Source organism: Haliotis rubra, unplaced genomic scaffold (genome assembly GCF_003918875.1).
Source record: "Haliotis rubra isolate DU_JTF1 unplaced genomic scaffold, ASM391887v1 Scf963, whole genome shotgun sequence".
In the NCBI taxonomy this organism is placed as follows: Eukaryota; Metazoa; Mollusca; class Gastropoda; order Lepetellida; family Haliotidae; genus Haliotis; species Haliotis rubra.
This window is the reverse complement of record NW_025767705.1, coordinates 206,922-232,002: the sequence shown is the minus strand read 5'-3', so window position 1 is coordinate 232,002 and position 25,081 is coordinate 206,922. Positions and strand designations below refer to the sequence as shown.

At 40.3% G+C, this 25,081-nt stretch overlaps 2 protein-coding genes across 2 annotated transcripts; both read right to left on the bottom strand.

Moving 5' to 3' along the window:
• Positions 1-1,785: 1,785 nt before the first annotated feature.
• LOC124265154 (serine/threonine-protein kinase Nek6-like) lies at positions 1,786-17,218 on the bottom strand. The gene is made up of 11 exons (XM_046699942.1): positions 17,064-17,218; positions 14,491-14,751; positions 13,863-13,963; positions 13,638-13,734; positions 11,841-11,948; positions 11,522-11,665; positions 9,471-9,869; positions 8,733-8,829; positions 7,046-7,091; positions 3,874-3,958; positions 1,786-3,525 (listed from the first exon to the last, which is right to left on the bottom strand). The coding sequence occupies exons 1-11, from the start codon at positions 17,151-17,153 to the stop codon at positions 3,412-3,414; spliced, it is 1,542 nt and encodes a 513-aa protein (XP_046555898.1). The 5' UTR covers positions 17,154-17,218; the 3' UTR covers positions 1,786-3,411.
• A 2,203-nt stretch (positions 17,219-19,421) lies between these two features.
• Positions 19,422-24,870, bottom strand: LOC124265155. The gene is made up of 5 exons (XM_046699943.1): positions 24,688-24,870; positions 22,752-22,830; positions 21,839-21,884; positions 21,053-21,137; positions 19,422-20,209 (listed from the first exon to the last, which is right to left on the bottom strand). The coding sequence occupies exons 1-5, from the start codon at positions 24,799-24,801 to the stop codon at positions 20,096-20,098; spliced, it is 438 nt and encodes a 145-aa protein (XP_046555899.1). The 5' UTR covers positions 24,802-24,870; the 3' UTR covers positions 19,422-20,095.
• Positions 24,871-25,081: the final 211 nt, after the last annotated feature.

The window sequence follows — 25,081 nt, the reverse complement described above, 5'->3', positions numbered from 1 at the left end:
TAAAAATATAAAATTTACAATCTTTAAATTCTCAATAATTACTGGTTGTACTGCATATATGGTTTATACTGGGATTGTGAATGTGACACGTGTATTTGAACTCAGTCTATTGAAATTTAGTTTATACAGAGAGTTGGTTCTGTATTGCGATTATTGTTATAAATGAAACTAGTTCATTTTCGGCACTGTGGTCTACAATCGGGACCATCTTAACGTAATGTATATTCGATATTCACTTCGATTTAATATAGACATATTATACTTAGACGACCAAGGTGCCTGGACATGGGTTACACTCTACAAATGTCCGTGGTTACGTGAGGTCAATTCTGAGAAAGCCATGTCATGCTGGACTTTCCCTGTGAAGAATGTGGTCAGTAGATATAGGGGGTGTATTTTGCTGGTCAGAATGTTCCAAGTAGCGGGGAAAGTATAACCTTCCGCATTCATGGTGAAGTGTAACTTAAGAATGAGTTGTGGGTGCTGTCCACACCCAATGATACCCCAGTTACCGTAGAACAGTGTCACCGTAGTGTCAGCTGCAGGTTGTGCGGAAGCCAGATATCAAACAGTTGAAGATATACCGAATTGCTCTTTGCATAAGGTGTAGTCCAGCGCGATTACCGTAGTGTCCGCTGAGGTTGTGCGGAAGCCAGATATCAAACAGTTGAAGATATACCGAATCGCTCTTTGCATAAGGTGTAGTCCAGCGCGATTTACCTGTCAAAACTCAATAGTAGTCCGGACAGGGACAAAGAAACACCGTTAATGCGAACTCGTCAGCCTGATATCGTTTTAAGGCCAAAATAACATTATTGTCCTAGTGAAAACATCTTTATCCATTTGGGGCGGTGTGGTAGCTTAGTCGTGTCAGCGCTCGCTCGTCACGCAGAAGACCCGAGTTCGATTCCCTACTTGATATTTAATTATACCCGCAATTTATCGTTAATACTACTGTAGTGTATAAAACTCGTGTTCAACCGAAGATGTGATATCCGGCAAGTACACCAAGGCTAGTGGACACTGTCATTATATATAGTTCAGAATGAGTTTAAAACTAAACGCATATCGCGACAATGCCATGAAAGATCAGGAATGGGTGTTTGGTGGTAGTGAGTGAGTGAGTATGGTTTTACGCCGCTTTTAGCAATATTCCAGCAATCTTTTGCTGCGTTCAAATCACATCTTAAAACGCATCTCTTTTCACTGCATTAACTCCATTATTATTATTATTATTATTTTGTAGCGCTTTGAGCACCCACCTAGTGGTTGGATTTAGCGCTATATAAATTTCCATTATTATTATCATTATTATTATTATTATTATTATTATTATTATTATTATCACGGCAGTTTTGTTGTAGGTTACTTGTCTTAACGCACCACTCAGCAGTATCCAAGGTATCTGAAGAACCTGAAGAAACCTATGAACTGCTTTACTTCGGATATTTGTCCAACATCAGGCTGAAAAGCCGCCATATATGCATGTGGTCTTTAAAATTACTTAATTTGGTTGGGCGGTGGGTTAACATTCACTCGTCACGCAAAGACCCGGGTTCGAGTCCCCCATGGGTACAATGTGTGAAGCCCATTCCAGGTTTCCCCCGCCATTATATTGCTGGAATATTTCTAAAAGAGGCGTAAAATCATACTCACTCACTCACACCTAACTTTGTTCAGAGCGACGTTGAACCCAGTTCACTCTCTCTACAATCCAGGAATTGTGTTTCATGAGAAACAAATTTTGATTTTACAGTCTACTATAAATTAAACTGGAACAAATTATACAATACTTATACAGAAATTATTTTATCACATCAAAAGAGAGCATCATAAGATATGACAGGAACACGCATTCAATATATACTGGAAACCAATGATATAATGGTAATAGTATTGTATAATACTTATTATACAGACAGCCTTTTACCACATCGACAGAGAATAACAGGCATCTGAACAACTGAGCTCCAGATATCACCAGAACACGCATTCAATATATACATGTGACCAACAATAATATAATAATATATAGGGCTGTTCCTTATTCCATTTTTCGGAAACAACTTTTCACATGTAATGCAAACCTTTTCAAATTATTTACGTGTTCTATACGTCGGACCTTTCGACATGGTTAACTACAGTGTCTTTACGTATATATAACACATGAACAATGTCTGAAAGTCCCATTTATCAATTGGGGTGCTGCTGCGCGGAAGCGAATTAAATTCAAGGACTTTATTGGAAGTCTTACGGTTACTTGTACCAGAGTATTGACTCCAAAAACTTCAATACAAACAAAGATCAAATGAGGTAATTAATGATGTACAATAGGAACAACTAAATTCGACATACACTCATGTCCAGGGTCCGGATCCACAGAGCTTTCGTAGCGCTACGACAATCGTAAGTTTATGGTAAACTGTCGAGTTACGACAGGTCGTAACGTTACGAATGCTTTGTGGATCGGGACCCGGGGTGATTATAATGCAAAATAACAATCATGCTTCACGTACCTAAGGGTAATTCATTATATGTGCGACAACACTGGTCAACTAAAACTGATAAATTTGATAACAAAAACCTTATGTTCTGGAGATCGCTTCATTGTTTACAAGCATTTTTCCAGTTTTCAGCATTTATATTTTTATTAAACTTTGATGAAAAACTTACATTTTTCAATTTTTTAGCTGTATTAAAGATTATGACAGCGAACATGTACGAGCATCAAAGCAGTATTTAGCTATATCGATTACCTTAAATAACAAAATTGATTAGTATCTACCAGAACGTGGAGCGTGGGTTTAAGTTACGTCGATCTTTTTCATTGGACATATTACCTTATTATATCTCTACAGAATACATCTCTAAAATACATGAAAATATGGTACTTCTTGTTGCCAGTACTTGCGCCGGTATTAAATGGTTAAAACAAAGACATCTCAGAATAATGGTATGCTATCTTTGTCAAACTACGCTATGTTGTCTCTCCGGGGCTGACACAATAAACCGACATTCCCACTGGTACAAGCATCCAGACACACGATGCAACAGTCTTGAAAGCGACGTTTGACCCCAATTAACCCCCAAAGCTGAACTTAATATGGAATGCGTCAACAATTGACTGTGCTTCGACATATTAATACTGGCATAAAATGTTAATATTTATACAATAGTTAAGGACGAATCCTGTTTGTATCGTGAATTCTGACAACCGAAATAACAAGAGTATTCCAAATGTTCCAGTCGCCCTTGTCAGCGCCACAAATCCCGAGTGGTCACGGACACGCTCGCAGCTTTCCGTCACGAGTGATCACTTATACAGATGGTCTGTTGGATGAGTTTTTACGTTCCTCATATTTCAATTTCAGCTGTCGCCAGCTTGAAAGTGTATAATTTAGTGTTGAGCTACTATTCCATCTGAGACCGGACTTTGTCTAAACCGACTTGGAAAAGACGCAAGTACATAATCTTCTCGCCGTATTGTCGGAACATATCCTCCCCTATCAGCGTCACGAGGCGGGCCTGCAAGCACAAAGAAGACTTATTTTCTCCCACAATATTTAAAAGAGGCTCATGCGTTTACGTAGCCTTTGGGCGGAAGGAAATGTTATGTCAGATTAATACGTAACCTTCAAGACTAATCAGAGCGTTGGGGTAGCCTGGCGGTAAAGCGTTTGCTCGTCACGCCGAAGACCCGCTTTCGATTCCCAACTTGGATACAATTTGTTATGCCCATTCCTGGTGTCCCCGCCGTGATATTGCTCAAATATTGCTATGAGCGGCGTAAAACCAAATTCAGTATATGGAGTATATTGAAAACGTTTAACGCAAAGTCTACATGGCAGCACAAAGTACCATAAGTACTCTGACCTTTAGCTGGCCGGCGTCCGTCACCGACTCCAGGATTGAGTAAGCGTCCTGTAAGGTATCTGTCCCCAGTCCTTCGGCACAGTGTCTGAACAACAAAACGAATCATCAAAAACACGAACACATGCCTGCAAAATAATAATAATGAGTGTATTTTTATAGCGCTAAATACTCCATGGAGGCACTAAGTGTATGCTCCAAGCGCTTGCACAGCACATTATTACCCCGGATAACCCAAGCTGCCTGTGAGGCGCTAGAAGGTTATAGTCATATGACTTATACCACCGGGTTACCATTTTCTGCTGGGCGAACAGAAGCATGTTTGAACAAACTCACTTGCCTAGGGTGAGACCACATGAATCACATGTGTTTCACATGTAGCTATCACAGCCGACAAAACAGTCGGTATATACTGTCACTGAAGAGGTCTAGGCACTTTATACAAAGTCACTGAAGGGGTCTTATCACTATATATAAAGATCCAATAAAGAGCCAACTCTGAAAGCAATTTGTAATCCCATTTCTATAGTCGTTTACTACAATAAGTACGGGATGTAGTTATTTTCTGATATAACAGGGGCCTGGGTACGGTTTTCAGAGGCTAATTTTATGAAAAGTATTGAAAATCAAAATGAAATTGTACTTTTGGTAAGGTAGATATGGTTTCGTCTTGGAAAAAGTGGGGGAGGCTAAAGCCCCCCCCCCCCCTTGTTCCTACGCCCCTGTATAACGACCAACTCACAACTGGATGAAGTGGACCGTTTACAAAATTTCGATTTGAACCTTCTCTATGTTTTTCTGTAAATATTATTTGGAACAGGTGCGCTTGTCTTACCTAGTCACAAGTTATAATGAACAAAGTATCACCTGGAAACAACAGTCACAGAAACACTATCAGCGGCTAAGCTCTATCAGCTAACAAACGTATGTCGCAGATGACATTGTTTAAGGAGTGGGTGAGTTTAGCTTTCGCGCTTGTAGCAATATTGCCGCAGTATCACGACACCAGAAATTGGCTTCGCACACTGAACCCATATAGGGAAATCGAACCCGGATCTTCGGCGTGACGAGCGAACGCTTTAACCACTAGGCTATCCACTGTAACATAACGATTTCTTCCTCGGAAGTGAGGTTGTGGTCGAAGTAACAATAATATTGTAAGTAGTATTATATTGACACCCACCTCGCTGCCAGGAGAGAAATTGTTATGTTATACGCTATGTCATGCAAAATCCTATTGGCCATCAATAAAATACATATTTTACTACCAGTAGAAAGTAGTTTTGATTTTGTAACTCGGTGAAAACAAACCTAAATAGCATTTATCCACAGACTGGCGGATGTTCCCGACAGGGCGCCGCCATTTTTGAAAATCGTAAAGTCTGTTAGAATTAATGAGATTATAGTTTGTTATCATCAAGTTAGAAAATCAAAACTACTTTCTACTCGTAGTTAAATATGTATTGGAATCATAACCAAAAGGATTTTGCATGACACAACTTTCTAACATAACGATTTCTTCCACGGAAGCGAGGTGGATGTCGAAGTCACAATACTGCGCGATAAATTTCTTGCTACATTCACATGGTTAATGTCCACTCACCAGTATGTAGATACTAGTAAATGTGCGTCTTTATATTTGGTCTTATAATCCTAATTAGTTTATTATCATACTTTTATGCATTTTGAAACTAAATAAAAAGCTGACGATCTGCCGATACTTATAGTGAATTTATAACAGAACTGTAATATCTAGACATTTTATAGTTTGCCAATGTGAATAATAATTCGCACACACACCCTAGTGTATGTTTTCTGTCTCATTACACTTCACGGCGAAAACAATGATTCTGTTGAATGCTACGACAAATGAATAAAAAACAAAATGCAAATATTAAAATTAAAACAGATTAAAGTTATAGGAACAATATCAGGCCATTACCTTGTTTGAGGAACGTATCCAAACATTAAATTACTGTTCCAAATGATGTGTCTTTTAACAGTTTAATATACGAAAAAGTGATAAATCTTTTCAGGTATTGGTGTTTAGTCTCATTGGTCACCCAAGATAGCACACCTGGCAACTAATTGCATAATGTCCGCCTTTCATTAAAAACACTAATTTAGTTAGCCAATAATGGGCAATCAATCAATGTATTGCCGGTTAATCCTTTGAAATAAGGACGTTGTTTTTACGCAGACACCGACACGGCAAAGTGTATTCAGTATAGATTAGTAAATCTACATACATAAACACTACCTTTTGACAATTCCGCTGTGTAAGATAAAAGTAATTAATCAATCAGCGTGTTATCGGTTAATCCTTTGATCGATGTTTATAATGTTGAATATTTACTCCAGACACAAGAAATGCCAAATGGGAACCTTTTTCGGGTAATCTAAGTGTGTTACCACTAATTATACCTGTTATAAATTCATTAACTGACCATCAAGTGAATGATGACAAATAACATGTGTAGGTTTATACCACCTAACACGGGTTACAACAAGGGAGTATTAATTGCTGTATTGCATGTGAAAACTTATGGGCCGACACTGTTTTGAGAATACAAACAGATTTTTACATGACATGATTAAATATCGAGGTAAAAACACAGAAATGGGATCAATTTGGAACAGTCATTATACAAATAGGGCCTAACGACACCAATCAATTGTGACAGAAGCATCTATGAAAACAAGTTGTAACTCGGAAACTAGGCAAAGCAGGAGACAAAATTAAATGCCAGTAGATTGTGAGAACATATAGCTTTCATTTTCCACAACAATTGTCACGATTTCAGGTTTATACAAGCCTGTAAACAAGATAATTTACCCCCCTAAAATGTAGATGAATTCTGCATCGGCCCTCAAAGCTATTCCTCATATGACGTCACAGAGTCGCGCCGCTCTGATTGGTTGAAATTTCGTTCGCGGGTGAGAATTGTGCACTGTTGTCAAAAAGGTCGATTTAAGTCAATTAAAGGTCGAAATGAGTAGTTTTAATGACGGGGTTTCATTTATAACGATGCCAGTTAGTGATTTATGTATTTTTACCCCCTAGGGTTTATGTGACCTTTAACAAAGACTCGTGCATCCAGGCCCTGTACTCAAATAGCAACTTACATGCTTAGAACGTAACCACGTATTACATTTACTGGGTAATAATACTCACTTCTGCAACACCTGGATCTGTCTCATGAGGAATTGAGCCTCTATCGCTGAAAGCGTGAATGGAAGCAGGGGGAATTATATTAAATACCTTTAATAAACAGGCAATAAATGACAAAGTTTTACCAAATATTTTAAGTTCAATCCCTGTTGAGAATCGTGACAGAAAAAGAATCCCCTCAAGATTACATTGTTTCGATATATAATTATCCCGGTCACGTGACGTGGCGGGACGGATGGGTGTGTCCTGGTCGGTCTACTCCCATTTGCGAGAACTCCCAGTTGCGAGACTCCCAGTTGTGAGACAGTGGAGAAGGTAAGGAGCAAAGAAAACACACCTTACTCCCCTATCTGATAGAATGGATTAACCCCAGCTAATTAGGGATTAGCTATTTAACTGAATCTTGTGGAGGTAGCTTAAAAGAAAAAGTAATTAACCTACTCAGGTAAATGGCTTTAAAAAATAAACACTTTGTGTAGGTAACTTCGTGATCATTTGAAAGAGAAATTAATTGACCTACTCAGATTTACGTGCTTGAAAAATCTAGCAATAACTGTTGTAACTATAATTAATCCAAATGTATTTATTAACCTGTGACTGCTCTTTCCGATCACCTGTATTACAAGAACAAGCAGCGGCAGACTTGTACCTACACAGACATTCAACGACTACATCACTACAACCTGGGTGGACGACGACGCTCGCTTTCCTTGCCCATATGGAACCATCATGACACATTCGGCCCCAGGACTAACAACAACATTGAGGGTTTCACAGTAGATTGAATGCTACACTCAGTCATCGCCATCCAAACATCTTCAGGTTTATGGAAATCATCAGGAAAATAGAGAGAGGCAGAGAAGGCCAAGCTGTGCCAACTCGACCTGGGAGGCGCCCCTCGATCGAGGAAACGCGTGTACAGGGAAATAGACAATCGACTACATAGACTCAAAGATCAACTTGCAGATGGAACGAAAAATCACATGCAGTATCTTGATGCAGTCGGCAAACTGCTGAAAATATGAAAAGTGTCAAAATTTCCAAATATGGACCCATGTAAAAAAAGTTATTTATAATGACACACAAACATCATAATAACTCAAATCATCAAAATGTGTGAATAAAAAATGATAATGAAGTATTTAATGAACTATTCCTTCTGTGTAAATATAACGATAATCTTTTTCAGTATTTAACTTGTTCTTTATTGAAATCAATAAATGCTCTTCAATGAACAATGTCTTTTGTGTCTCATTAATGAACTATGCATCCTGCGGGTACTCTTCAGCAACAGGGCTGTTCCCTTTCATCGTAGGGATTGGGAAGCACCACCTGTGTGCACTGAACCATTAATTAATGTGTCTCGCAAATGGGAGGACACCGTCCTGGTCATGACTCGCTCTAATAACTGCTGATTCACTTGGATCAGGTAATTACGGAACACCCAAACTGTGGTTGATGCAACATGCATTCAAATGTAGAAGTTACACGTGGTAACGTAAAACATTCAAGCCCGTTGAGATGGAAAGTTCACAAAAACATTTTCAAAACGGAATTTAGAAAAAGTATAACCTTGTGTAAAACGAAAGAATTTGAAACTAAAACCTAAACAAGATCGTTGCCACATAACACCTGTCATATTTCGCAAATACAGCTAGATCTCATGTTATAGTTTCATATAAAGTAAGACCTTTCTTGGTGGTTGTTCCGTGACTTGCTCCTAGTGTAGAGTCGAAATCTGAGTCGGAAGAGGAAGAAGTGCTCGAGTAAGATTCTCGAAGTGTTCTCTGTAACAAGAATTTGCTTTATCAAGGCTCTCCACAAACCAGGGAGCGGCTCAAATCACACGGTACTATCTCGATAAATAGAGGATACTAAACGACATTCAGTGTAATACCATTTTTATTAAACGAGTTAATGATTTGGTATCAAACGAGCGAGAGCGAGTTTGATGCTAAATGTTTCACGAGTTTAATAAATGGTATTTCACGGAAGCGAGTTTAGTATTCTGTATATTCCTCTCCAACATAAATTGATAGAAACTGCCTACATGGTGATGAGTTTCATGTCAATTTTCCACGAGTCAAGCAAGGTCTAATACCATTGCGACAGAGGCATTTGCATTGTGACGTCAAAACTGTAACCATTATGACGTCATATGTCTAGCGGTATTACACTAGTGTAATATTGCCGTAAAAATATTACACTGCAGTATCTTCCACGGGCGAGTAATAAGATGTTATATTTCACTTTCTAGTGATACAAAATGGATTAGAATTGTCCTATACATAAAACACCCATCCCGCTCACCCTCATTTCTTTACTCATAACATCGTTTTACGAAATTTAGTGAATATATTATATATGATATGTTGACCATGGTGGTAATTGTCCAGCTACATCGACAGGTGCTTGTGTTGATACTCACGTCCTGGGTCTCCACCATCTTTCCCATCAAGCCTCGCATCACTGCCCCCATGATGGCGGCTCTTCCTTCCGACATCTCGGTCCTCGACCTTTCGGGTTTCAGGGTCACCTCTATTTTCTTATCGGCAACTTTCTGCTTGCCCTTCTGTTTCGGAGTCATAATTGACACATATATACCAGCTCCTCCGCTTCCGCTGGCCGATGCTGCCGAGGCAGCCCCCTTGAGACCCAGTCGTTCTCTGTGCACTTGGAGAGAATCTACGGGAATACGAATATCGCCATCTTTGAAAGGTGGGGCTGGGTTCAACACCATCTCTTTGAACATCTTCCCAATGTCCACTGTTGACTCGGATGTACCCCACTTCGTCCGAAATCCTCTGGTTTCCATAATTTTCTTGGGCTGAAAAGATTATGATTGGTTTGATTAGGGGACAAATTACCCATTTCCTACTGATTCTAAATCCATGTTCCTAGATCCACACGGTTTAAACAATGTAAGGATACTGCGGATTGTGTATCAGTATATTGATGGCTATACATATATAGAACGTCATACTAGTGCATTTGGATGTTTTGTATTGAACAAGAAGATGTTGTTTCTCTTCTCACATGACATCTTCGAGTTCAATGAGTTCGAAGAACGAGTTGTTTCTCTACTCCCATGACATCTTCGAATTCAATACAAATCATCCAAATGCACTAGTATGACGTTCTATATTTATTATATACCCTCTTATCTTGCATTAGCCTGTTACTTAAACAAACAAATCAGTATAACCGGCAGGGGTTCAATACGGAAACTGGGGTGCTATACGGAATTTTATTACTCACCCGTTGAAGATATCACTGTTTAATAATTTTACAATGTTATTACACATTGTGTAATAACATCGCGTGGTGCCGTACGTATGACGTAAAACTTGTTCACAGTTATGATGTCACAATGCTAATACCTCTGTCACAATAGTATTAGACCTTGCTTGACTCGCGGAAAGCTGAGAGTCATCACACTCGTTGAATTCTTAGGAAAGAAGTACTTTGCTCGATATTATTTTGCCAATGTTGGGTGAGTAATAAATAAAATACTAATCTATGTCCCGTATAATACCATATTTATGAAACTCGTGAATGGTATTGGTATCTAACTCGCTTTCGCTCGTTAGATACCAAACCATTCACTCGTTTCATAAATATAGTACACGGGACATCGTTTAGTATTCTCTATTTATTACTCGCACGTGGAAGATTTTTACGGCAATATTACACTAGTGTAATACTGCTAGACGTATGACGCCATAAGCGTTCACAGTTATGACGTCACAATGTTAATGCCGCTGTCGCAATGGTATTAGACCTTGTTTGACTCGCGGAAGGCTGAGAGTCATCACACTGACAGCTGAGAGCCGCAGTTTCTATCAATGTATGTTGAAGGTAATAAACAGAATTATTACTCGTCTGTGGAAGATAATGCAGTGTAATATTTTTACGGCAATATTACACTAGTGTAATACTGCTAGATTTTTTACGTCATAATGGTTACAGTTATGACGTCACAATGCTAATACATCTGTCGCAATGGTATCATTTGTGACCAACTCGTGTTATTCTGGGACAAGCCGAATAGCGTCTTCTTGGAGGTTACGGAAAGGGGCGAGTGGTGACGAATGGCAATGGTATTAGACCTTGCTTGATTCGCGGAAAATTGATGAGAGAGTCATCACACTGTAGGCAGTTTTTATCAATTTATGTTGGAGAGTAATAAACAGAATACTAACCTCGCTTCGTGAAATACCATCTTTATTAACTCGTGAAAGATTTAGTATCAAACGAGCGAAACAGAATACTGAACTCGCTTCCGTGAAATACCATTTTTATTAAACTCGTTTTCGCTCGTTTGATACCAAGTCATTAACTCGTTTAATAAATTGGTATTACACGGAAACGAGTTAAGTATCCTCTATTGACCACATCATCCGCATTGGACCCCTGTATTACTGTCCTAAGTTTACATGGGTATATAATAAATCCTATGATGCAGGATATATATCATACCCTTTGGGGACTTTGTCTGAATTCTTTGACAGGGCTACGTTCTAGCAGATCAGCAGCACTGGGGCGGTGATCTGGGTCTTTGGCCATCATCGACTTTACTAACCGGCGCAAAGCGTCACTGTAGTCGCTGTGGATTGGAGGGACCTACGACAGGAAGAGTCGGCATGGTGACAAATTGAGAATCTCACAACACCATTTCTTCAAGACATCACTACATCAGGCATGTTTAGAGCAAAGTGTTATTAAATCATGAGAACAAATTGTTATACTTTTTCGATCTTGGGTTGTTGACTTTTACTACCAGGCAGTTTGAGCTTACCACCCCAGCAACCACCTTGAAGATGAGGAATTGTACGACGGGGGCGTCGAACGCTCGCTCTCCGGCCGCCATCTCGTACACCACACAGCCGAAACTCCAAATGTCAGTCTGAAACAAGCGCGGTGGAACACAATGGTGGGTATTAACATAAGTGTATTGTATGTTGGTTTATTGGTTGTTTAAGGTCGCAATCAGCAATATTCCAGCTATATGACTGATGTCTGTAAATATATAATCGACAGACAATCGAGTGATCAACACCCTGAACATCGAGTGAGTATGGTGGGTATTAACATAAGTTATCGAGGTACACCATGTTTACTTTTAACCTAAGCTATCACCATGGGTATTAACCAAGTTAGTGAGTTTAATTGTACGCCGCACTGAGCAATATTTCAGCTATGTGGCGGCGGACTGTAAATAATCGAGTCTTGACCACACAATCCAGTGATCAACAAAAATGAGCTTCGATCTATACAACTGGCATACAATGAAATGTGTGAACCCACTTAGCGAGCCTGACCACCCGATCCCGTTAGTCGCCTCTTATGGGTTACTGAAAAGCAATTCTAACCCGTATCTTCACGGGTGGGTATTAACACAAGCTATCAAGGTACATCATGTTGGGTATTAACCTAAGGTATTATGATACATAATTATGGGTATTAACCCAAGCTATCAAGGTACACCATGGTGGTTATTGACCTGAGCTATCAAGGTAAACCATATTTAGTATTAACCCAAGCTACCAATGTTTACTTTTTACCTAAGCTATCATGGTGGTTATTGACCTGAGCTATCAAGGTAAACCATGTTTACAATCTAAGCTATCAAGATACTTGTTATTAACCTAATTCTAAGCTATTAAGGTACATAGTGGTTTGTATCAAACTTTTTTCACTTGATTAAAATCAGTATTATTATCTTTTGATTTGGGACTAGACAGTAGACCAGTATAAAATCAAGTGGCACCAATTACGTCATAATCAAAGGGCGGTAACTCTGGCCTGTTTAGCTCGGCAAACAAAGGCTTCATATTGGCATAACATTTCAGCACTTATTTTGAGGGTTATACTTACATTGAAAGAAAAATGAGTGTATATTTTCAAACATTGGTATTAACTAATTAAAACAGTTCACTTTGATTCACAGAAGAATAAATGTGATTTATTCGTGTACAGTTCCCCTTTAAGGTACATAGTGGTTGGTATCAACCTATGTAATCAAGGTATAAATGCTGGGTATACTAAGTTATTGAGGTAAATAATATTGGGCATTAACCTAAGGTATTAACCTAAGCTATCATATATTCAACGGAATAAACATGGACAGCACGGCGACTTACTTTCACTGAATTCATTTATTGGTAGCATACAAAGCTTGAACAGCTCAAAACACGTACATTACCTAACATTACATTACATTCCGTGCTAGATTTAGCATTACATGGTTGAATGTACCGGGTACCGGGTACACAGAAGTCCGGAATATTTTACACTGTCACAATCTATTTGATATCGTGATATCTATCTGTATTTGTTCTGAAGTGGCAGTGGCCGGGCACCTTTGTTTCCATTTTACTTCGATCCATGATCAATCTTTCATTTCCGATTCCTAGTTTTGGAGTTCTTTATGAAAAATGTTCATACAATGTACGGAAAGACCGAAGACAACGTCAGAACTCTTTAACCTCTTAAGAAAGACAGGTGGTTTAGAATCAGATATCCTTGACAAGCATTCCCTGTCCGTGAGGTTATTTTGTTTACTATGATGGGAAAGTTATGGCAGTGACTATACCTTGTGATTGTAGCCCTTCATCTGGAATATCTCAGGACTCATGTAGCAGGGAGTTCCGGCCATTGTAGACGCCATGTCAGCGCCTTTGTCCAGAATCCTGCAAGAGAACAGTCAGCTCTACTGATTCCTATTTTGGAATTTATATAACAGCAAGTCATGAAACGGTGTGATAGTGTGGATTTCCTAGAAGAGTAGACCTTGTCTCAATAACTAGTTTATATTCACCTTGCAATACCCAGGTCCCCCAGTTTGATGTCCCCCTCCCCACTCAGGTAGATGTTCTGGGGTTTTAGGTCTCTGTGCAGGATCTTCCTGTGGTGGAGGTACTGCAACATAGACACATATATCACTCTTACTGTAATACCCCAATAATGGAAAAAAATCATTGGTAATAAAATTATAAAAAACATAATTCAGTCCAGGGATTTAGAGTCGAGAATTGTATTGTTCATATGAGGGGGGTGCACACGAAAAGTTTAATGACCCTAAGTTTACTCTTCTCTCACGGAATATGACCAATTACAATATTTTTCAGCTTGATGTGTGTCCTCAGCATTTAAGACGTTTATGAGAGACAGTGGGTCCCGTACACATGCAATCCCCTGATTGCACTAAAACCGTAAATACTGTTTTTGGCAATGTGCTTTTACTAACTAAGATCCTCATGGTCTGCCTCGATATGCACAGATGTACCTAAATCCGATATTAAAGGGTTTTCAGAATGTGCATCGTAAGATATATGTGTGTTTGTGTAATAACCTTCCAGAAACAGTATAAGTGGAATATTGTCTAGAAGTTTCTGTAAACTGGTTCAAATGAGTTACTAAACTTCGTTGTTTAAAGTTTATTTCACCTTCAAAGCCTCCGCGGTTTGATACACCCAACACACAATCAAGTCTTCAGGCAGTTTCCCACTGGTGTCTTCCAGGAAGTGTGACAGATCCCCGCCCTCGCAGTACTCCGTGAAGATGAACAGGGTGGACCCGTTAAAGGTGGAAGCCACGTACCGCACCACGTGATCATGGTCCAGCTCTCGCATCAGATTGGCCTCTTTCTCGGCACTGGCCCTCTCTTTGGCGTCGGCTCTTGACAAATCCACAGTTTTCAAGGCGAACTGGTGTATGAAAAGCAATAAAATCAACAATTAATTGGTGAGTGAGTTAATATTCCAGCAATAAGCAATATTACAGATTTACAGATCTGTAAATAATCAAGTCTAGACCAGACAATCCAGTTATCAACAGCATGAGCATCGATCTACGGAACTGAGATACAATGACATGTGTCAACCATGTCGGCGAACCTGACCACCCGATCCCATTTGTCGCCTCGTACGACAAGAATGGGCTACTGAAGATCAATTCTAACCCGGATCGGCCAATAAATTTGGTATACCTGTAAACCTTGCCCTTGGCAGGTAAGGCGATGTGGATAGCATGGTAACAAGTGATCCACGGACATCAACGAAATACGATAATACACGAGCGAGCGAGTTTAGTTTTACGCCGCTTTTAGCAATATTCCAGCAATTTAACGGCGAGAGACTCCAGAAATGGGCTCCACACATTGTACCGATGTGGGGAATCGAACCCGGGTCTTTAGCGTAACGAGCAAACGTTTTAACCACTATGCTACCCCCATCGCCCCCCATACTACACAAACACTGACAAACTGGTTGATTTTGCAATGTCACCACCCCGGTCGTTTCGCGCTATATATAAGTACAGACGACTCCAGCCTCAAATAAAAGAATACTCATTAAGCTGTGTGTGATAACACAGATGACAAGGAAGCTTGTAACAATCTATTTCTCAAATGGCTATCATACATATGAAAGTTTCGTTTTTAAGAAATTGATAAGCAAGGTTGCGAAATATTGATGAGGCGTACATTCACCAAGGCAGAACATATGTATGAAGACCCGGGTTAGAATTGATCTTCAGCAACCTGCCCTTGTCTGGTGGTCAGGCTCGGTGACTTGATTGAGGCCTGTCACAGTAACCAATTGCCTTCATCGATACTTATGGTGTCAACCACTGGATTGCCCGGCCCAGACACCATTCAAAACGAATAGAAATAATAATGATAGCAGTAATGATGTGCTTTAGCACATGCCCTTGGTTTGGCACCTCACGATCTCTTTGTGCAGATGAGGAGAACGTTGGGTTCTCCGCCGGGAGCACAGCACTGGGTAATGCAGAAGGCTGCAGTGTTGGGTAGTCACCATACGTCAAATGTATTTCGAAATAGGAAATACAGACTATGCAATGAATATAACGAGACTGTTCCACATTGTATGTGGGTGTCCAGAATTGGCTCAAACGCAGTATCATGAGTGACTTCATCCCTTCATTCAACATCGTGTTTGGCTTTGACTTCTAGATCTATCCAGAATATGCAGAGGGCGTGGTGGAAAATGACAATTTTTTACAACTCTGATTAATGTAGAAGGCTGCAGTGTTGGGGAGACTGCATATTTGCTGGAACGTTTATGGTGGATTCGAAGAGGCAGCAGCTTCATGGGTGAGGTCCCATTGGCTGTCTGGATAATGCGTGGAAGCGACAAGGGCCATGAACTGATGATGAAGTTAACCTGCCTGACTGCAAGGTTCACATTCTTTGCTACATTCACACATTTTCGTCTGTAACATAATAATGTGTATACTTTGACTCCATACACAAGATGCGTGCTCAAAGAGCTCACAATAGACGCCCGGTCAGCAGGTGGGTGTGCACTCGATCTTCATTCTCAGCTTCCTGGGCGGTATATATTGTAATAATATCTTTAAAATATTAAAAACTGATCAATATACACAGTTCACATAAAAACATATTCCAAATCTTAACTCGACAAGCATTTGTGCAAAAGTTAATGAGTAAGTGAGTTGTAGTAGCAGCAGTAGTAGTAGTAACAGCAGTAGTAGTAGTAGCAGCAGCAGCAGCAGCGGTAGTAGTAGTAGTAGTAGTAACAGCAGGAACAATATTCCAGCTATATGCCTCTTGTTTACTACTGTTTGTTGGGGAAGTAACCGAGTCGTGTCCGGTTCGATACTTTGGGAACGTGGAGTCGTACAGCAAGACGGTAGCACGTCAATGTTTACTGAATCTGGTGGGCTGACCTAACACTTTTAGAGGGTCTCGATTTCAGTGCTACACAACAAACACTCTGGTTTCCATGCCTCAGTTAACTACAACAGATACACTATCGTACAGCTCTCCAACATGCACAAAAACCGTTTGTAATGATGTCAGTGTCTTCAAGGAGGCAACAGGCAACTAACTTAATATGACATATACAGTGAACAGAATGAATGCTTATAACGATAGATAACCTCCTATCCAGTACGAGTATTTACACCCTGTCTACAGTAGGCTTCGTGAATCACAAAGGTGAACGTGGGACAGTGAGCTACAACTATGCATTACCCATTCCGCTTCTCTCTTGTGTTTGATGAGGTAAACTGTCCCAAACGCTCCCTTTCCCAGCTCCCTGACGATCTTGTAATCGGACTCCATGACAGTTTTGCGTCGCAGTGATATTACTGTACGGAAAACCCCAAGCTCCTCTCAGTTGTCGCTACTTTCGCTTTGTGACTTCCGGGTTGGAGTTGAATTATTGACCTGACATTGATGTCACATGGTGACACACTTTTTAAGTGAGAGTGGAATTGACTTATCTGTTGGATTGTAAAAATCAAATTTTGTTTTTTGCACATTATGACACACTTATAGCTGAATATTGAATTGGCATGATGTTTAGCTGAGGTGTCGTATAACTAGTCAATTTTTTGCACATTGTGACACTCACAGTCACAGCTGAATACTGAATTCACATGCCATTTGAGGTAAATGCTGTGTATCCAAGTTCTGACTTGCACGTTGTGACACGATGAGTAACCCTTCTGTACTATCTTGGTTCGGGCACATGCCTGTGAAGATACGGGTTAGAATTGGTCTGGTTTGTTGTAAGAGGCGACTAACGGGATCGGGTGGTCAGGGTGGCTGACCTAATTGACACGGCATAGTATCCCAACTGCGTAGAAAAATTCATTCTGTTGATCACTGGATTGTCTGGTCCAGACTCAATTATTTACAGATCGACGCGATGTAGCTGGCATGTTGCATTAAACAACAAAGCATATACCTACACGGATGTTGGACAGATTATAGAAATAAATATGATTATGAGGCTTTAGGTGACTTTTCAAGCTACTTCATAATTCACAAGGCCTCATTCATATCAATTACTATCAAGACCGGGAGCTAACCCTAAGACGCTGTAGATCGTTGTGCCTAGTTGCGCTCCTATAAAGCGTGTCAAGGTCTAATGAACATGAGCTCGAATCACAGTTTTCGCATATAGTATCATCTTCCATATTCTTGCTCGTTGGTTTCCAGAAATATGTCAGAGATTCGTCACAGATCGGACTCTCTTCTCGTGTTACCTGACACCCCAGGCATGCCTGAACTGCTATTTGTATCAAAGGTTGCGCTACAAACAGCTCCCCCGTTCGATATCATAGGTCAGACTATGGAGTTTAAATTCCAGTTCGATATTGTTGTAGCTATGTAACGACGTGTGCGTATTCAGTCACGTTGGGGGGCGGTGGGGTAGCCTAGTGGTTAAAGCGTTCGCTCGTCACGCCGAAGACCCGGGTCCCACATGGGTACAATGTGTGAAGCCCATTTCTGGTGTCCCCCGCCGTGATATTGCTGGAATATTGCTTAAAGCAGCGTAAAACCAAACTCACTTAGTCATGTTTGCTGTTGAGCATATAAAGATTACACAAAATCTAATGTCTGTAACCATATGTCTGCGTTAGTTTTTCAGATTTTATGCTCGTTTGTGCAACATACAGCGCTGTGGGGATGCCGGATTTTTTGTTTGTTGCCTTACGCCGCACTCTGCAGTAATATTCCACTTATACGACGGCGGTCAGTAAATAATCGAGTCTGGGCCAGACAATCCAGTGATCAACAATATGAGCATCGATCTACGATCTGAGATACGATGACATGTGTCAACCAAGTCAGCGAGCCAGACCTACCCGATCCAGTTTGTCGCCTTATACGAGAACCATGGGTTACTGAAGATAATTTCTAACCTGGATATTAGCGGGTTTATTGTCATGACCTACTGACAAAAAAAAAACAGAAAGGAAAAATTACTTTGATATACTTTATTATTATATTTTATTTTGATATACTTAATATCATTTACAGTATGTACTCACTGGGACGGAATAACAAAAAGAAAGGTGTGACATAAAGGACATTACACTATCCTACTATAACAGTTTTGCCAACGATCCAACAACACTTTACTGTGTATATTTCGCTCAATTCATATCATAACAATTCATCGATATGGTCGTTTGCTCATTGATAAAGGTATTTAAACGTTCCTAAGGTTATATCGTTCCTCAAACAATGCAGTGACAACTCTAGTCAACACTCAGTGGTAATATGATGCGCTTCCCTATTCAGGTGAGAAGCAGTGTGTACGATACAGGCGTCACGTGGTGACATGCCGCTCAGACGAATGAATTTCAATATACTTAAACCCATTCAGGTAAAAAGGGCCGTATAAACGTATGCGTGCGTGCTGGGCTCGGCTGTGCTGCAAAGTGATCGGCCCAGGACATACCATGCCGCATCTCAACGCTCACACTCAGACACATTGTGCTGACTCCGAGCCGACTTTGTGCCTGATAACAAATATCATCTTTCACGTCTTTATGAATTACGCGGCCTGATATCTCTATCTTCCCCAACACTGCGCTCTCCCACAGACGTGCTCGGGGTTGGATTCAGGGTATCAGTTATCATGTTGTAGTTTCTTTGTCGTAAATTGTTTAGCATCGCATTTGAGTCGTTTGTTGATGAAATTTAGGCTTGTCTATTCTCATTAAAATGCATCTTAGTTTCGCTACAGATACACAGAGATCAGTGCATCCATATTTTAAGCTTCGATCTTTCAAAATTTTGGTTTTACATATCTCGATTTTCGGACACCACTTATTAAAGAGATATCAAAGATGGTCTCAGAAAAGCTGCGTGATGCTGATTGTCAGGCGCGGTAACAACAAATTCCATCTTTTCACGCTTTTGGGGCCGTCAAAGAGGGGGACATGTCACAAATGATCAAGACGCAGTTATGTGTGTGAATATGCCACGCACTTGAATGAATCTTAGATAAGATGAATCTATGAGTTACTGTTCGTAGCATTATATTGCTTCAAAACCTCAGTTTACATGTCAACAAATAGTGCGTAGGTTAATAACGGGTAGCGTGATATGAAATTTGCCCAGATTATCACCCTCGATCAGCAGCAAACCCGTACGCGAAGGATCTACCACAGTGTACTGCCCGGGATCCGCGTTACTTTGCTATGTTAATAACGTTATTCCCCGGATCTCTGTTGCATCAAGTTCTGAGTTACTTCTATGTGGAGTTATTATCGTTTCTGAGATCCCACGTTTTGTAATCCGTTTTCAAACATACGCAAGCACATTATCTTCTCGCTGTATTCCCGGAACATGTCCTCTCCGATCAGGCCAACGAGACGTCCCTGCAAGAGAGAAAGTATCAATGATGTGAAACAAACCTTACGTAGTTGTACTATGTCACGGAGAGTATACCTACACATCATGTTTAAAGATTGTACTTACACTTAAATCAAGAGGCTAAATCTGTCCACATTGCAGCCATCTGTTCTAATCTGAATCATTTCATATTTCGGCCTGTTATATTCGACCGGGAATATATATTTTACAGGATGAACACGACATACTATGGTGCATATATCAATACTCATTATCATATTCTTACTCGAAATTCGAAATTCGAAAACCCCAAAGATCCGGGTAAGAATTGGTCTTCAACAACCCATGCTTGTCGTAAGAGGTCACTAACGGGATCGGCTGGTCAGGCGCGCTGATTTGGTTGACACATGTCATCGTATCCAAGCTTGTGTAGGTTATGCTGTTGATCACTGGATTGTCTGGTCCAGACTCCATTATTTTCAGATCGCCGCCATATAGCTGGAATATTGCTAAGTGTGGCGTTAAACGACAACCGACCTTCTAATATCGAAACATATATACTTATGAGGCTCACTATTCCTTTTTGACATTTTGTTGTTTTGATCGTATTGGGTTTTGTGAGCGAAAACTATTTCTTCATAACATGGATCCGTATTGACCTCTGACTAAGCAAATACTATTTCTCAACATACTTGTGTAGTCTTGAGTTTTATTTAGTTCTTTGTTGCGTTTGCATTCAAATCAATAACATATTGAGCAGTTTTACAAAGGAATTACATTGAAACTATTGCATAACATTATTATTCGTTGTGTGTCCAGTTCGTCGAAACATTCTACAGTGTACCCTGTTTACGTTGTTCTGTCTCTACCTTCAGTTTCTCTGCATCTTGAACGGAATCCAGGATGGAGTAAGCCCGCCTGAATTTGTCCTCTCCCAGTCCCTTAGCACAGTCTCTGTTCAAATACAAAGCATTAGAGATCATATTCACTATCAGCAATGGATCATTTCATTTCTCTGATTTTCAGTGAGTGAGCATGGTTTTGCGCCGCTTTTAGAAATATCCCAGCAATTATAACGGCGAGGGACAGCACAAATGGCCTTCACAGATTTTACACATATAGGGAATCGCACCCCTACCTTCGGCGTGACGAGCGAACGCTACCACACAGCCCCGATTTTCAGTGTTTAAGCAGTCTATAATGAATGGTGTTGCTAAAGGAGGCTGTCTCAATAGGGTCAGCCTAGTGTCAACCCAGCTACTCTTACAACTTTGCCTACCCAGACCCCGACCCACCAACACTAACATGCACGCACGCACGCACGCACACACGCACGCACGCACTACAAAACATAACTACAGCCCTGGTCACGATTACATCGTATCTTATTTCCAATTAATCTACAAAACGATTTCAATTAACGAGAATGTTCTTGAATAGGAAATAAGATATTACGAGTGGCTGGGTGCCAGGAAGTATTACTTTCATTCCGTCCACTGCTATGTGATACAGCACGTACATGCATCTATTGTTCAAATGATGTTACGTGGCATGTGTAATTTCATGAACGATGGATCTTCTTCTCTAGAATCCCAAATGAAATGGGTTCCTAATAGTCACATATTTGGATAAAGAACTACAGTGGTAAGACTCACGTCTGTAAAACCTGTATCTGGTTCAAGATAAATTCGGCATCTATTGCTGAAATTGTAAATAAAAAAGATGAATTCTCCATCACATATGACTTCTTCCTTTTAGAGTAATTTGAATGATAGTTCTATATTAGATTCTTGAGAGGCATTTAGAAGATGGAGAATATATAAGACAAGTATATAGATGGCAACTTCATATTTATTGTATAACACATATATACATATAGTTCTGTATCTCTTTTATGTTATAAAAATGAAAATATCATTTTCATCGGTATTGAATTGATGAATTATTAAGTAAAGTATAATCCATATTAGAGTAAGATTTTCGGTGACATGACGAAGAAACCCTTGACAAATGAATGACAGACAGCAGGAGCCCATGTTCTAGCCCTTGCTGGGACAGCGTACGTTCAAGATATGAATAATATGAACTAACAACATAAGGTATCGATGGTTCCACAGGCTCTACTATTTGTGAAGGACAAATATGCTGAGAGAAACAAGCAAAGGAACACAGGAAACTTCAGGCGTGTCTTAAATATTGTCCAGTTTTCATCACCAGCTTTTGAATAGCGCTGTGGGAGAAAATCCGAGCATCAAAAAGATGCCATGAAGTGGTGTTCCCTTATTTGTTTCCTCGGTGTATTTCTCTTCAATCTCAGCTTTGAAATATACATTTTTGTTCCTTAAACTAGGAACCAAAATATGTTTAGGCCATCCATGTCCAATGAACTCTAATTTCTGTAAATATGGGTCAATTTTTCCAAAAGTATTATTTTGTATTTTTCAAAAATCCAGACGACAGAACGTTTATCAGTGTATTTACTCTCGAAAGGCACGTAGGTGGGATTTTCCATCGGCCTCGTCTTACTACGTATATTTCGTAGAGCTGTAAATATGCTATGCTGCAGACCTTTCTCAGTAGATGACCCCTGGCCTCCTGTACGATCAATGTCCAAAGCCGGCAAGATGGCTGAAGCTTTGAGGGTGCGCTGAAATATACACCAACTATATTAGGGATAATCACCTACATGACACTCACTAGCTTCTGATAATGAATGAATAAATGAATGAGCTACTTAATCGTATCAAGCAAACCTTGAACAGCAATCCGCGGTATTGCATCAATCAGCAGGTCTCTCTTACGATCAGCAATGGAGTGCAGGAGGCCATTCCATAAAGCGATCGTATCGCTAAGGTGGTTGTAACTGCCATACTTTAACATAGACAAGAAATGGAGAGCAGGTGTCTATTCCATAAAGCGATCGTATCGCTAACGTGGTCGTAACTGCCATACTTTAACATAGACAAGAAATGGAGAGCAGGTGTCCATTCCATAAAGCGATCGTATCGCTAACGTGGTCGTAACTGCCATACCTTAACATAGACAAGCAATGGAGAGCAGGTGCCCGTTCCATAAAGCGATCGTATCGCTAACGTGGTCGTAACTGCCATACTTTAACATAGACAAGCAATGGAGAGCAGGTGTCTATTCCATAAAGCGATCGTATCGCTAAGGTGGTCGTAACTACCATACTTTAAAGGTCACATGCAACCAAAAAATCAAACATAATTGAAACACAATTATCACTTATTCATGACATATAATATACATTGCTGGTTATGAAAAAACATATAAACAAAATTATAACCGTACAATCGCAAATCAAAATTGCAAAATTGTGTACTTGGGTTTTACTTCCCAAGAAACGAAGCAGCCGGGATACCGAACCCAGTCAGAGCGGGTGAGGGTGCACTCAAGTGTAACGGCTGGTTCATTTACTGCAGATGCCCTGACGGCTCATTGTGTGTGTACATATAGAGATGTTGGGTTTTGTAAATACATGCTCATTGTTTGTGTATAACATTTTACAATCAACAGACATCATAACATGTCATGTGTTCAAGTATCACACCTGTCTGTCTGTGTAATTACATAATGTGACAGAGACCGAACTCGGGCCATAAATCAATGCATTTTGTTTATGGTGTATAGCCTGATTGGTGTTAAGTTCAAATTGCATGTGGTCAGTGATAGCAGCTGTGTATTGAATATTGTCATTAGCAGACAGGCAGGCAGGCAGACACACAGGTGTCAATAAAACAAGACATTGAGTTTTGTCTGTGACAACGACATATCTATATCACAGTTAGAAATTCTGTCAACGCTAAATAATGACATTGCTTTTAAGTATCGAACTGAGAAAGTGACTCGGTAAGAAGAACGTGTGGTGAAACAGACAAATGAAATTATATAAACAGTTAATTTACTGTCATAACATATAAAAAGCTCGCGCCTGTGAGATATCAACAAAACATTAGAAAAATAGCTCACACCAAAGCCTTCGCCGAGTATTCACCGGACAGCCCGCTTCCAAGTTGCGCGAACCTATTTCACTGCGCACGTGCTATGAGCGCAGCCCAGCTGTTGAAACCAGTTTTCCCCAGAAAAGTCGGGGGAAAATTAGTGAAACGTTTGAACTCCGATTTCGCGCGGTTTTTTTCATCGCGTTATTTTTCAACTTTATAAGTTGAATTTGCATTTTTGACGATTTGTTTCGGTAAGTCCATACCGAAAGGTATCGGAATCTGCATGCGACCTTAACATAGACAACCAATGGAGAGCAGGTGCCCGTTCCATAAAGCGATCGTATCGCTAAGGTGATCGTAACTATCATACTTTAACACTGACAGCGCTACGCTCGTTTGTTGAACGTGATACTGAAGAAGTACACGTACAAACTAGGCCATTCGAACGTTACGAACGCCTTGTGGATGGGGACCCTGACCACTAGTTTTGATTAGACCGCTCTACATTATTATTGTCTCTACATAGTATGAACACTCACATCCTGAGAATCAACCATCACACCCATCAATCCCCGCATCACTGACTCCATGACGGCTGCATGGCTTGGGTCCTCCTTCAGGTTCAGCTCAATCGCCTCCTCCTTAACCCTCATCGCAGGAAGGTATTTGTTCGCTTTGACAGTTTCGCTGATATCCGAGGGCGAAGGTCGGCCCAACCTCTTCCTGTGCAGCAGTAGAGTCTTTAGAATGCGAATATCATGTTCTCCGAAGCATGGAGGAGGGTTCAGCTCTGCCGTCGTGAACATCTTGGAAACGTCTACACTTGAGTCATGTGTTCCCCACTTGGTCCTGAACTTGAATTTCTTCATAATTATCATGGGCTGAAAATAGGAGAGTGAGCAGTAGGGTAGCATAGAGGTTAAAGCGTTCGCT

Excerpts from the sequence above, each read along its gene's own strand:
- LOC124265154 (XM_046699942.1), bottom strand. The coding sequence starts at position 17,153 with ATGGAGTCCGATTACAAGATCGTCAGGGAGCTGGGAAAGGGAGCGTTT. Across the intron at positions 13,964-14,490 it reads AAACCGCGGAGGCTTTGAAG|TACCTCCACCACAGGAAGAT; the intron begins GTGAAATAAACT and ends TCTATGTTGCAG. Across the intron at positions 3,526-3,873 it reads CGGACGCCGGCCAGCTAAAG|GCCCGCCTCGTGACGCTGAT; the intron begins GTCAGAGTACTT and ends TTGTGCTTGCAG.
- LOC124265155 (XM_046699943.1), bottom strand. The coding sequence starts at position 24,801 with ATGAGGGTTAAGGAGGAGGCGATTGAGCTGAACCTGAAGGAGGACCCA. Across the intron at positions 22,831-24,687 it reads TGATGGTTGATTCTCAGGAT|CGCACCCTCAAAGCTTCAGC; the intron begins GTGAGTGTTCAT and ends TGTATATTTCAG. Across the intron at positions 21,138-21,838 it reads CAGATACAGGTTTTACAGAC|AGACTGTGCTAAGGGACTGG; the intron begins GTGAGTCTTACC and ends GTATTTGAACAG.